Genomic DNA, 12,081 nt, shown 5'->3' with positions numbered 1-12,081 from the left:
CTTTCCCTTATTTAAACAGATACTAAATAAAAATTAAAGCTACTACCTACAAACCATTGAAAGAAAGTCTTCTAGGACAATTAGATTAGAACTCACCGCTAAAGTTTTTGAGGACAAGGATTGTGCAAGTCTCAACAATCTAGATGCCTCTTTGCAAATGCAGATGCATGGGGTCTCAACGATATGCTTCCCCTTACTTGACAAGGGCTGCAAAATCAGCTTTACTCAATTTACACAAGTCACATTTTGCAACAAAAACACCTGATCCAAAAGCTTAAGCATATCAAATACAGGAATAAAAACAAAAGCATAGGAAATAGAAACTTCTGCAAAGAATGGAAAGTAAAAATAAAATTGTAAAATATATCCTTCACCAAGCATTCTTCTCTCAACTAGGTTAAAACAAAGTATTGTGGAAGGAAGAAACAAGCCACTTGTAAATGTACAAAATTTGGAATGGCTATGGTTTGATATGACATTTATCTTCACTCATGAGTAAACACTTGCTAACTCACTTGTGGCTATGCCACTTGTGATTTATCAGTCTACTCACTCCTGAAGATAAATGTCATATCAAACCTCAGCTATCATGTAATCTGGCAGCATTAACTTACAATGTTCATGCTTTTATGGGCCTAGAATTCATATTTACTATTGTTTACCATGCTATAATAGTAACAGTCACAATTTTTCAACAGTGCCTCAGAATTTGCATAAGCAATTATCTTTCCTCCAAAATTAAAAAAAGTTGACTTTTTAAAAACTCAGCATGTACTTTAATGTTAATACGACAACAATATTGTTCCATTGTGTGTATGTTTTCAAAGAAGCAATGAATAAAAATAAAACCAAAAGCCACTGGATCACTTGTCCTACCTGCTCACTAATTTATGATACAATTCTTCCTGCAGTATTTCACCTCATCTAATTTTGAATGTTTTCAATGACAGCTTTTTCATCACTGTCTTTGGGAGCCTGATCTACCGTCTAATAATCTGTCGTAGTGTAAGGATATTTCACCTCATATAGTGCCTAAATCCTACTTTGCTTAATTATATCTTGTTATTCGTATTTATACTCTCTTAGACCGCTCTAAATAATTCATCAATATACTTTGAAGTTTAAACCCTTAAAATATTTGTAATGGTTTTTATGATCCCCTTTAGTCAGTGTTTGACCAAGTTACATGTATTTAATTCTCTTAAGCTTTTATTTTAGCCTTTGCTTTCAAGTCTGTCCTCTAATTGCCATCTTTTGCTACTGGTTTCCAAACAGCATTCATTGCCAATATCGTCCTTATATTAAGGTACAGCCCACAAAATTATGACAGTAAAGTCCATGATAACAACACAGAAAACTACTAGGCTGTATTTCATATGGGCATACAATTTGTCAAGTACAGGCTTTGTTCCTGTTAATGGATCCCTGACGTCTACTGCTCAACAGCAATTTTTATTTAAGTTTTATTGTACACCAAATTCCAAGTCAGTGAGTAGATCTTTATTAGTTCATTAACAGAAACTGCTCCTTTTATCCAAATAGCCGTCTTTTACTCTTCCATTTCTAAGCTGCCTTGCACACAGGACAAAAAGAAAATTATTTCCTGCGAGTTACTAAAATGTGTACAAATTACAATCATTCAACAACAGAAAACTGATGCCAGAAAAAGCTTAAGTAGAGAATTAAAAAGCAAAGCATAACATCCCCATATAACATAATGTTCATTTTGCTGTTGTATCTTGTTTCCAAATTCCATTACTCTATCTCACCTTTTGGGAGCCTCCAACCACTATGACAGTCCCTGGAAAAGTGTTAGTAAATGTTTTAGCAAATACTATTCCAATGTAACTTAGAAGATGGTAAAATCTCCCCTCTGGACACTGTGCACAATTTTCTGCAGCAACAATGGTCCAGATGTGTTTCTACACATCTTTCCTAATCCTAGACCTGCACAAATATTTATATTGCTTTGCATATAATTAAATGTTTTAATTAAGATTAGGAAACTTGGAATTTCTTACTGTTTCTTTATAATTTAAATTTAGTAATTGGCTTCAACCTCCAGGAGTACTTTCCCTTTACAATGTAGTGTCAACACAATATATAAAGTGCTAATCGATCTCCATTACTCATCAATCTACTTACAATTTCAACACATTTTATAAAGAACATCTCTCTCTCTCATAAAAATTTTGTCTGCTGTATTAACACCCAGAACAAGACAGGTAATATGTGCATATATAAGGCACCCTAAGAATGACAATTTAGACAAACTTTGAACACTGCACTTAGAACAATTAAAAAAATTGATTGCTGGTTTATCTCATTAGTGTCTCATCAATAAAACGTTAGCCTAAGATTATTCCCCTTTTCCCTAGCTAGAAGTAGTTACCAGTACTAACAGCACTATCTAGCCCTTCAGAGCATAGCTTTTTCATAGTTTTGGAATGCGATTCCAATACTTCACAAAACAGGTAAATAAAAGAGTCTCCTCTATCATCTCCACTAACACTACACATTTTAACGCTGAAGTCTCCTTTGCACAATCTACATTGCATGCTGAACAGCATACATAGAGTTCCCATGTTGCAAGATACCTCAATGTAACTGGAAGGAGCATCACTATATCCCAGCCCTTTGTAAAACAGAAAAGTCAGAAGAAAGGAACAGCTAACAGATTCTCCACATTTTGAAAGAAAGTAGACCACTATAAAGGGGCTGGTATGAAAGGAACTATATTCCAAAACAGGCTTGCCCTTCTGCAGCTGGACAGTTTGAAAAGCCAGCTGGAACTCTCTCCATTGAGCTTCAGGCTCGGAAAATCTGGAGCTCAGCCAGTTTCCTCCATCAGTGCTGGCCACCCTTAGGCAAGCCAGCTGTAATCTTCCTCTTCCGGACAAGTCCCAGGCAAGATGGCCAGCAGCTCTTTGCTGTGCTCTGATTTTGGGGAGCACTAAGAAGTGTGAAGAGTGTGATCGCTGTCACCACAGAAAAGTAAATACAAACAATTAATAGTGTGATATGGAGATGATGCTGCGTTGTCTACTTGGCACCTGAGTTGATGGTTGTTGTGGTATGTAAGATTTTTTTAATGCAGTAACTCTTACCGTCTGATGCTGCGTTTTTCTGTGTAGAACTTACGTGAGCGCCAATAATAAGTGCTTGGTTAACGTAATGTTTGGTTCTATTAACTAACTACTGATAAATTAAAAGCAAATACAGAAAGACAGTTTTGCAATAAAGCCAATAAATTATAATTTTTAATGTATTCACCTCATCCTAAATATTTTCTAGAAAAGGTATAGTATTAAGTATAGTTTTGCTCTGCAGAGTTTGCTACCTTTTGAAAACATAGTGGTCATTTCATGTACCCAGTAAGATGAAATTTCAGTCCTAGACCTATGATATCCAGACAGAGAAACAACTTCTTTTGTCCATCAGATCAATCTCCACAATATATTACTTTAGCAGTTTTCAGCTCCCTCATATTGCATAGGTACATTGAATAAGATGACAGAGCAACTCTTCACATTCTTAATCTCTCCTCAGGTTAACATCACAATTGCTCGCTTTGAGTATGAATTGACATGTGAGAGAGACACAGAAGGTGTCTCTCCCATAAATTTGGCTTTATCCCATTCAGAAAATATTTCACAAGAACTATAATCATAGGAGTAAGAATTCCTGTGGACTTACTGACACATTTTTGTTCTACATCACTGTTTCTTAAAAGGTGGGGTGCAACTTGCCTAGTAGGCACAGGAGTGTTTAAAGTGGATTACAAAACATTGGAAAAAGCTGTGTTACCTGGCAGTAGGTTAGTCCTAAGATTGTGGCATGAGGTAAGGCTAGACTTACTGGCCGTTTATACTTGTAAGGAACCTGTCAGCTGCTGTCAGAAATTTGCTTTCCCCAGGACAGGGAGTAATTTTTACACCTACTGCCTGTAATTACAGCAAGTTCCTGCTCCCCTAACTTGAAGAACCAAAGTGACTGTCAATTCAGTCTCACGAAACATGGACAAATCAAAAAGAAGTCACAAAAAGTCTGAGGAATGTTTTTCTAATTAACACAACAGTCCACAAGGGATGGGAGAACCCATCTCAGAAAAAGGAAAGAATGCAATTGTCTGAACAGAAAGCAGCCAAGTTCAGGTGCAAAATATCCAAATGTCTTGTGTGTATTACAAAAGCCAGAGTCAGACTTAGCAGCTAAGATGTTCTTACACATTAAAACTATGCTCACTAAAGGATGGTAAAATTATATTACTTTTATTTCAAAGTTAGTAGTTTAGCTACTAGAAAGTATTTGCATGGTTCAAAAGACATGGCTCAGATGGCTCAGACGTTTTCAGATTGTGCACTGCTAGTTTTAAATTAAAGCAAAAGAAATATTCTCTCTCTATACACCCTACAAAATTATTTCTATCCTTTACAGAGCCTATAAACTCAAGGATAGATCACTGTAAGGTTTTACATTATCATATGTGCATTTCTGAATCCTGATACTATAAATTTGTACCAACTTGATACACCTTCTGGAACTTGTCAATTTGATTTCAAAACCTGAGTCAACTACTTTACTCATACATACACAGACACCACAGACAAAGAAATTCTTAGACCTTTGCTTGAAGGTTGATAATGCCTGTATAAACTCAAGGCCTTGTAAAAATCCTAAAAATACTTTAATTACAACTGTAAACACACATGCAAGATCCTGTATAACAGCGGGATAAATTTACCACACTCAGTGAGTAACTGGCTGTGTAGTTGCCTTATCGATAGTGCCTTTGAAATTAGTGAGTCTAAGTACGTAATACTCCAATATGCACAATGATATATTTCAGTAAATAACAAAGTATGGCACTATTTCTAAACAAGACATGCTGGTACAGTACAATTTTTCTTCTACAAAATTTTATAACTATGCGTAGAAGAGTTTAAAATGAGATAAGAGTTAATTTTAATGCAAACTAATCTATGCAAAGCAGCATACCTAATGACATACTAAAAATTATACTCTTGCCTGTAAGTCTTGAAAAGTTTTCTGTTCTAGATTTGTAATTAACTCAAATTCCACTGTGCTTACATAACAATATGATCTAAACTAATGGTTGACCATACATGTGAACTGCCATAAAATGAGGTACTACGATATATCACAGAATACGATACAAACAAAAAAATATTTGCACAAACAAGCTGCAATAAAAGTAACATTGAAAATTGCTATTCAGTTTGTTAAGAAGTTCTCTTTTATACTACAGTACCTACCAGTTGAGAACTCTGATTTGACTGTACCACCTTAACCTGAGGAGGCTGCACTGTATTTGATACAGAGACTGTGCAAATGTTGTTCGGTTGCCTTATTCCTATTGTCTGCGTTGTGACAACAGAGGAAATGCTTCCAGAGGCAGATTGAGGTATAACTTGCGATAGCTTGGTTTGTTGAAGTGACTGCTGAGACGGTTGTCCTTGCAAAACTGAATGTTGACTATTCAGCAAAGATTGTCTCAATGCAGGTAGACTTTTCTAAAAACAGAAAGTTTATGAAATACCAAATTTATCAGGTTGACAAAAAGTATTTTTAAATTTACTGTAAACATAATTAGGACAATGCAGCTCTCTTTACAATTTTATTATCTGCCTATTCATCAAAGAAATAAGACTGAACATATTTTGTAAGAGAGAAAGTTCAGCTTACATTTTTAATAAGCTTTCAATTTGGATTTAGCAACCCTGTGCCCTAAAAGTGCCCCAATTCCACCAGAGCAGTAAAATGTAACAGTCCCCTCCTCAAGACTATCTAGAACCTGTAGTTTAGGTTTTTGGAAGGGCAAAAAAATGGAAACAGAAAAGGAAGAACCATAGGAACAACCCTATTCCCATTGCATGCTAGAAGAAACAAGCTGCACCAATTTACTACTTCTGACATGCTTCCAGTACCTAGAACAAGACGATTTAACTGTTGATGCCCTACAGCAATAGCTGTTTACTGTGTTATTACTGATCTAATATATTCTGACTGGATTAGAAAAGTGTACTATTGTACACTTCATGTTCAGACCAGTTCAACTAAAAAATACAGTTCTAAAAGACTATACTGTACCTTCACGAGTAAACTTTTTAAGTGGTAGTAATGTTCTTTTGAAGTGCTCCCCCAGGCAGCTGTAGAATGCAACAGTGTTTAGCCCAAGCTACAGTCCTTTCTAAACTTCTAATATTTATTTAAAAACTTAATGCCTGTTGCCAAGAAAGGACTTCAAAGAAAGCAAACAAGTTAAAACTTATTATGATGCTAGAAGTGACTGCAGTATAACAACAGGAAAAGGCACAAAAAGGGTTAATGATAACTTGAAAAAACAGAAGCAGAGGGAGAGAGTTCTGAAGAAAAGTTGAAGGGAGAGAAGAAAGAGAGGAAATCTGCCCTGAACTGAGAAGTTTTGGACTAGAAGAAAAATACTTTTAAAATTATAGTTGTTGTTCTGTTGGGGCATAATTAAACACACTTTGTATGTTTGTGTATAATCTTGCATATGGAAGCTATTGTAGCTAATGTACCAGAACCAATCATAAGTTAAATTTAAAACCACGTATGCTAACTTAGGACCCAACAATAAATCCATTTGGTATCACATTAGAACTTCTGTTATAGATAGTTCCAGATTACAAATAGGATCAGCTAATCAATTATTTCAACAGCATTATCCAGTTTAGTTTTTCCATAATCACTGTTACATATGCATTGAAAGTTATCAACAACTCAAATGTAGATTACAAAAATAATATGGAAAAGGCTTATTAAATTACTTGAAGCATTTTATAGAAATAACTTGTGAGTCTTCCGAATGTGAATGCTGTACTTCTTCACAAAACTTGTGAGAATTGCCCACTACCACAGAAAAGTATATGCATTGTAACAGTAAAGAATTGTTACAGAATAGACAATGGATGACTTCCAAACTAGAGAGTAACTGCTTTTTTATATAAATCTAATTACTACAACATTCTAGATCAGAGCTACTCAAGCAGTAAACTCCAGATTAGTCCTGGATGACAAATAGATTTTTCTTAAACCTAAATCAAGGCCCCAAACACATGAGGTTGTCCTCCTGTATGAAAGCCCTATTTCTTACCATTACCTCAACCTGTCAGGGAGCAGACAGCTGCAGCACAGACACAGCTCCCAACTACAAAAGCAGTAAGCAGCACCTGGCTGGCCTGACAGAGATGGAGCCTGCACGTGACTTCCAACCAAGAAGATTTCAGCAGAAATTGGCAGCACAAAGTAAAAACTGAGAAGTTCTGCTCTAGAGAGGTAAAGCTCATTTTAGGTGAAAAGTATATTCTAAAACTTAATGTATTGAGATTTGCACTGAAATAAACTTATCTAAACAATATTCACATTACCTTAAGGAAAGGTACAAGATATGGCTGAGGAGATGATTTGAGTTCTGACTGAAGGCGGCCTGTAAATTCTTCTGGATCAATCTTTGCATCCTTCAGGGAGAAGAAAAAAAAAAAAGCATCAACAACTCAGTTCAGTTAGTTGGTTGTTTTTTTCCCAGATAATATATATGTATGTATCTCTAGCTAAATAGCCTACCGTACCAAGAAGAAGTTTCAAAGCTGAAGTCCCTCAGGTCCTCTCAATCTATAAAATCCTTCTGTCAAGAGCTAATTTATATATGTAACATACCACTCAGAATTCAGGGAGTTCCCTTGGGGATGCACAATTTAAGACACAAGGAGATCCCACAAACACTCAAGTCTTTTTTGGGATTCCATTCTCTTGCTAACATTTACATAGTGAGTTCTTATAAAAAAATATTAATTAAAAAAACAGGTTGTTGAAGTAACCCTACAAACTACTATAAAATTTTTCAGCCCTTGTAATAAGAAAATTTCTTTACTTAATTCCAAAACCAATTTTGAAGGTTCAATTTAACTTAGTAGAAAATGTGTATGTGTATATATAAAACTATATGTAAAGCATATAAAAAAATATACATATAAATATATAGAAAATTTTCACCTATATAAATGTGTGTGTATATATATTGTGTCTACTCACAAAATAGAAGCTTATAAATATATGAAACATATATTCAGTAGTTTATTTAGTAGTTAATACAGGAGAACTCTATCATCCAGGTGTATTTTATAATACTTCTCGAGTATTGTTAGTTACAATCTCAGGTTGTAATCAAACATTCATTAGCTTTCCTGGACTATAGAACAAGAACAAAAACATACCAACCAAAACAACCTTTAAAAAATGTATTTATTATATATGTGTCTCATTACTTCATTTAAAATATCATAAGTAGTTACTTTTACTTAGTTAATATTTCTTAGTTTTTAAGAGTTGAAATGAGTTTTTACTGGAACCACTGAATATTATTGCTGAATGGCTCATACCTGAAAAAAGTCTTAGGCTTGTCTAAAATACATAGGTTTCTCTGTCAATGAATTCAAAGACATATATATCAACTACTTTTAAATCCAAGATCTTCATAGACTGTATTTAATTTATTTTAAGAAGCTTGACCATTTGTCCAGCTCCACAGTAACATCTGTCCGCAACGCATTTATACAATTCACTGAAACATCTGTTGCACTGGAGACTACAGTTCAGTCAGACTTTTTCCAGCCCAAGGACTCTGTCTTGCTGAAACACAACTTTGCTTCTTGAAATCCACTTGCAGTTAAGGCTCCATGCAGGGCATCTGTCTGCAAAACTGCTTGGACTCAGCAGCTTAGCAAAATACTTTTCCTTCAGTCCTAGAAACTCTAACCCGCGTTGTGGAGGCATGTTATCTACATTCATCCTATGAATAAAAAATTTAATAGCTTCTTCCTGTTTCAGAGAAGACCATGGTTTGGAGGGAAAACAAACTTAATAAATCACCAAGGAAAAAATCCCGTAGTTCACTCTATTTTTCTAAATAAATGACCAAAATATTATCCATCAGAGCGTTTTTGATGAATGCATACTAAATACTTGGATGCACTTCTCCTTTCAGAAACTAAGAGAAAGCCTACCTTTAACACATTTTTTTAAGTAACATACAGAATATTTGCATTTTGATGTAGCTCAGCTGCTTTCATTTTCATTACAGCAAAATAAATTGTTAAGATCAAAGCAACGGTTTTTAGCATACATAAATAGCAAGCTTAAAGGATAACTAAGAAAATGAAAGATAACTAAATATTTACCAACAAATCCTGAACCAGAGCTTTCACATTACGGGATGTTTCTGGAGATGGTGAATTATGAGAAGCAAGTTTTATAAGGGTAGCTAAAAAGTTTTTGCATTTTTTCACATTCTCTTGCATTTCCTGCAAAAGCCAAAGAAAACAAATATCAGATCCATGCTATTTTCCAATCAGGATCAATGCATGCTCTGATCACTATAAATTGGGAAAATGATGAAATTGTTCTAATTCAGGCAGGACATATTTGAAATACATCTGCAGCTATTTTACTATTGCTGCTAGTTACCTGGTATTTTCTTCACTTCTTTATGTAACTGAACATCATACCTCACAGTTACTAACAAAAAAATCAATGAAAGAAATATATTTAATATTTTACAGTCTGTTTCGATAAAAATAACCTTAAATATGAGAAGTAACACAATTTATTGGAAATGCATTCTCTTTTGAGATGCCCAATACACAATGTACAATGTTCCCCAAGCTATCTTAATTTGTTAAATTACTGATTCAATATGTTTTTGTACAAAGCAGCTACAGCAGTAAAATCAAATTAGAAATAGTCTTCAGACATCATCTAATGTTTTCTTCATCAGTAGGAAAACAGATGCTTTAATTTTTTCAAGCCATTATTTTTATATGGTGTAATTAGTCCAAGAAACAGAAATGTTACACTTCAGCGCAACCACAGTTTTGAGGCCCAGCAACATGATAGCAATGAAGTCCATAGACTGAAGGCCTGATTGTTCTGTCTACAGAAACACAATAGTTCTTCCACTACTAACACATACACGGCAGGATGGGGAAAGCTGACCACAAGTGTTCTTCCTCCCTCTCATAATTTGTATCCCATTTAGTTGAAATGAGGGGAAATGTTTCTTATTTGTAAAGTATTTGTTCCATCATGGGAAGTGTGTTTGCGTGAAGAAAAAGTTCTTTCTGCTTCTGAATAAACCTTAGAAGTTCAAAAAGTACTGAAAACAACTATCTAGTATTTTAAAACTTACCTGTGATACAACTGTAGTTCCAGGTACAGGAGAGCTTGGTATGACCTGGGGCTGTGCTGGTACTTGTGCTGTTGTGTGAGGTGGAAGTGGCAGCCGAGGCTGACCCTGGTTTTGTGCTGAAGCTTGAGTTTGTCCAGCAGTAATTACTGCAGGTTGTTGAGAAGCTGATGTTCCAGTTGCTACTGTTGTCTTGAATAAATTTTGAGCACTTGTTGTAGCTACTGTTACCTATTAAGATTTTATATTGAAAAAACAGGTAATTATCTCCTTTTAATTCTTTTACTCAACCATAAAGTTCTTGAAAGCCTGACAAGACTCATTTCCTTTCAAATACACCCTTACTGACAAAATAAAAAAATTGACCTTACTTATTATAACCCTAATTTTGTCACCCTTTACTGAGCAGTGAAAGTCCTCATTTGAAGTTCTTTTTATTACAAAAATAAATGCACCACTGAAAAATGAGTTGCTATTACCCAGCCCTTTAAGATCACCATGATGATGTGACTTCTGTAACTCAACTTTCCGTTAATTTAGCCCTTAATATAAACAAGTCAATTCCCAATGATCTGTGATCATGTCATCAGGTTTACAACTATCTATACCACAATGACAGCTCAGATTCAGTTGACACAAACACACTAACACAGCTTCCCAACCTAATCTGAACCCAGCAGCAGCATATACGCTTTTGCACCAGTGCAAAGCCCTAGCAAGCAAAACTGTCCTGGACCTAGCTGGGCCACACGCAAAGACCATGCTGCACACTCCTCAACCTTAGAAGGCTGGAAAACTTACCAGGCTGTACAGAGCACCACGTACACACACCCACCCAGTTCAGCTCTCATACTTTATCTGACTTAGTATGCCACCCTTCCGAGTGCCAAAGCCTGACACATCAAAGCTAGAGAGCTCTGCTATGCAGCATAACACACTGAGCAGAAGCTACCAGGTCGTCCCAATCCAGCCTGACTGCAGAGCTTTGCTCTGTCTTGGGTGCAGATGCAGAACGAGCTGACACAAGCACCTGCACTGCAATGCCACAGGTGATGCCGTGGATCCTGCAGCACTGGTGCCCACACAGCAGACACCACAGCTCTCGACAGGGGACAAATGTAGTGCAGCATGTCCACCACTGACACAGTATTTGAGTCCAGCTGATTTAAGTTTTTCCTTAAAAAAAAAACAAACAACTTAAAACTGAATCTACGCTACCCCCCAAATTTTTATCATCTAGGAAACAGTAGAAAGTAAGATTTAGGCTATCACTCAGCACCTGCATAATACAGTCTGACTATACATTCATTATTAATTTCTGGGATTACATTTGTGATAAAAGCAAACTTGTGAACATTAAAATTCACTGTTTAAAAAACATGTAATTACAAACATCCATTTCTTCACCCCTGTTTTGCTTTTTGTATTCTTACTACTTACTGTGGTATGTGAAAGAATAGAACCTCCTGGCAGAGTCGCAGCAGATGTAGCACTGACAGGTGTAGCAGTTGATTGAACAACTTTGGCTTGCACTGGAAGTCCTAGGCGAACAGTAGATGTGGCTACAGAAGTTGGTTGCTAATAAAGGAAAAATAAGCATTTTATTTTTTTCCTCCTTAGTAACTTGATCTCCAAGAATTTTTAACAATAGTGATTACATGAATAATGATTAACAACACTGCAAAAAAACCCAAAAACTGTAATATGTTCTTAAGCATATATTCACAAATAATGCAAAAATGAGCTTTCTTATGTTCAATAATATGTTTGCAATGTTTCTCCTAAAAGCTATTTCTCACACAGGTATGTGGAAAAGATTAGAAAAAACAGGATGTGACCTGCAAAAAAACTGATGT

At 35.5% G+C, this 12,081-nt stretch overlaps 1 protein-coding gene across 1 annotated transcript in view; it reads right to left on the bottom strand.

The window, feature by feature from the left end:
- The window catches only part of LOC104624046 (transcription initiation factor TFIID subunit 4-like), a gene marked incomplete at its 5' end in the record, with an annotated part of 34,373 nt that extends 22,570 nt beyond the window's left edge, over positions 1 to 11,803 (bottom strand). Inside the window, 5 exons of the mRNA XM_010291307.1 lie at positions 5,277 to 5,534; positions 7,413 to 7,502; positions 9,222 to 9,344; positions 10,229 to 10,456; positions 11,666 to 11,803. Coding sequence (XP_010289609.1) covers positions 5,277 to 5,534; positions 7,413 to 7,502; positions 9,222 to 9,344; positions 10,229 to 10,456; positions 11,666 to 11,803 — 837 coding nt within the window. The remainder of the gene's footprint in view (positions 1 to 5,276; positions 5,535 to 7,412; positions 7,503 to 9,221; positions 9,345 to 10,228; positions 10,457 to 11,665) is intronic.
- Positions 11,804 to 12,081: the final 278 nt, after the last annotated feature.

This window comes from Phaethon lepturus, unplaced genomic scaffold, assembly GCF_000687285.1.
Source record: "Phaethon lepturus isolate BGI_N335 unplaced genomic scaffold, ASM68728v1 scaffold18167, whole genome shotgun sequence".
Taxonomy (NCBI): domain Eukaryota; kingdom Metazoa; phylum Chordata; class Aves; order Phaethontiformes; family Phaethontidae; genus Phaethon; species Phaethon lepturus.
This window is presented reverse-complemented; position numbering and strand designations above follow the sequence as displayed.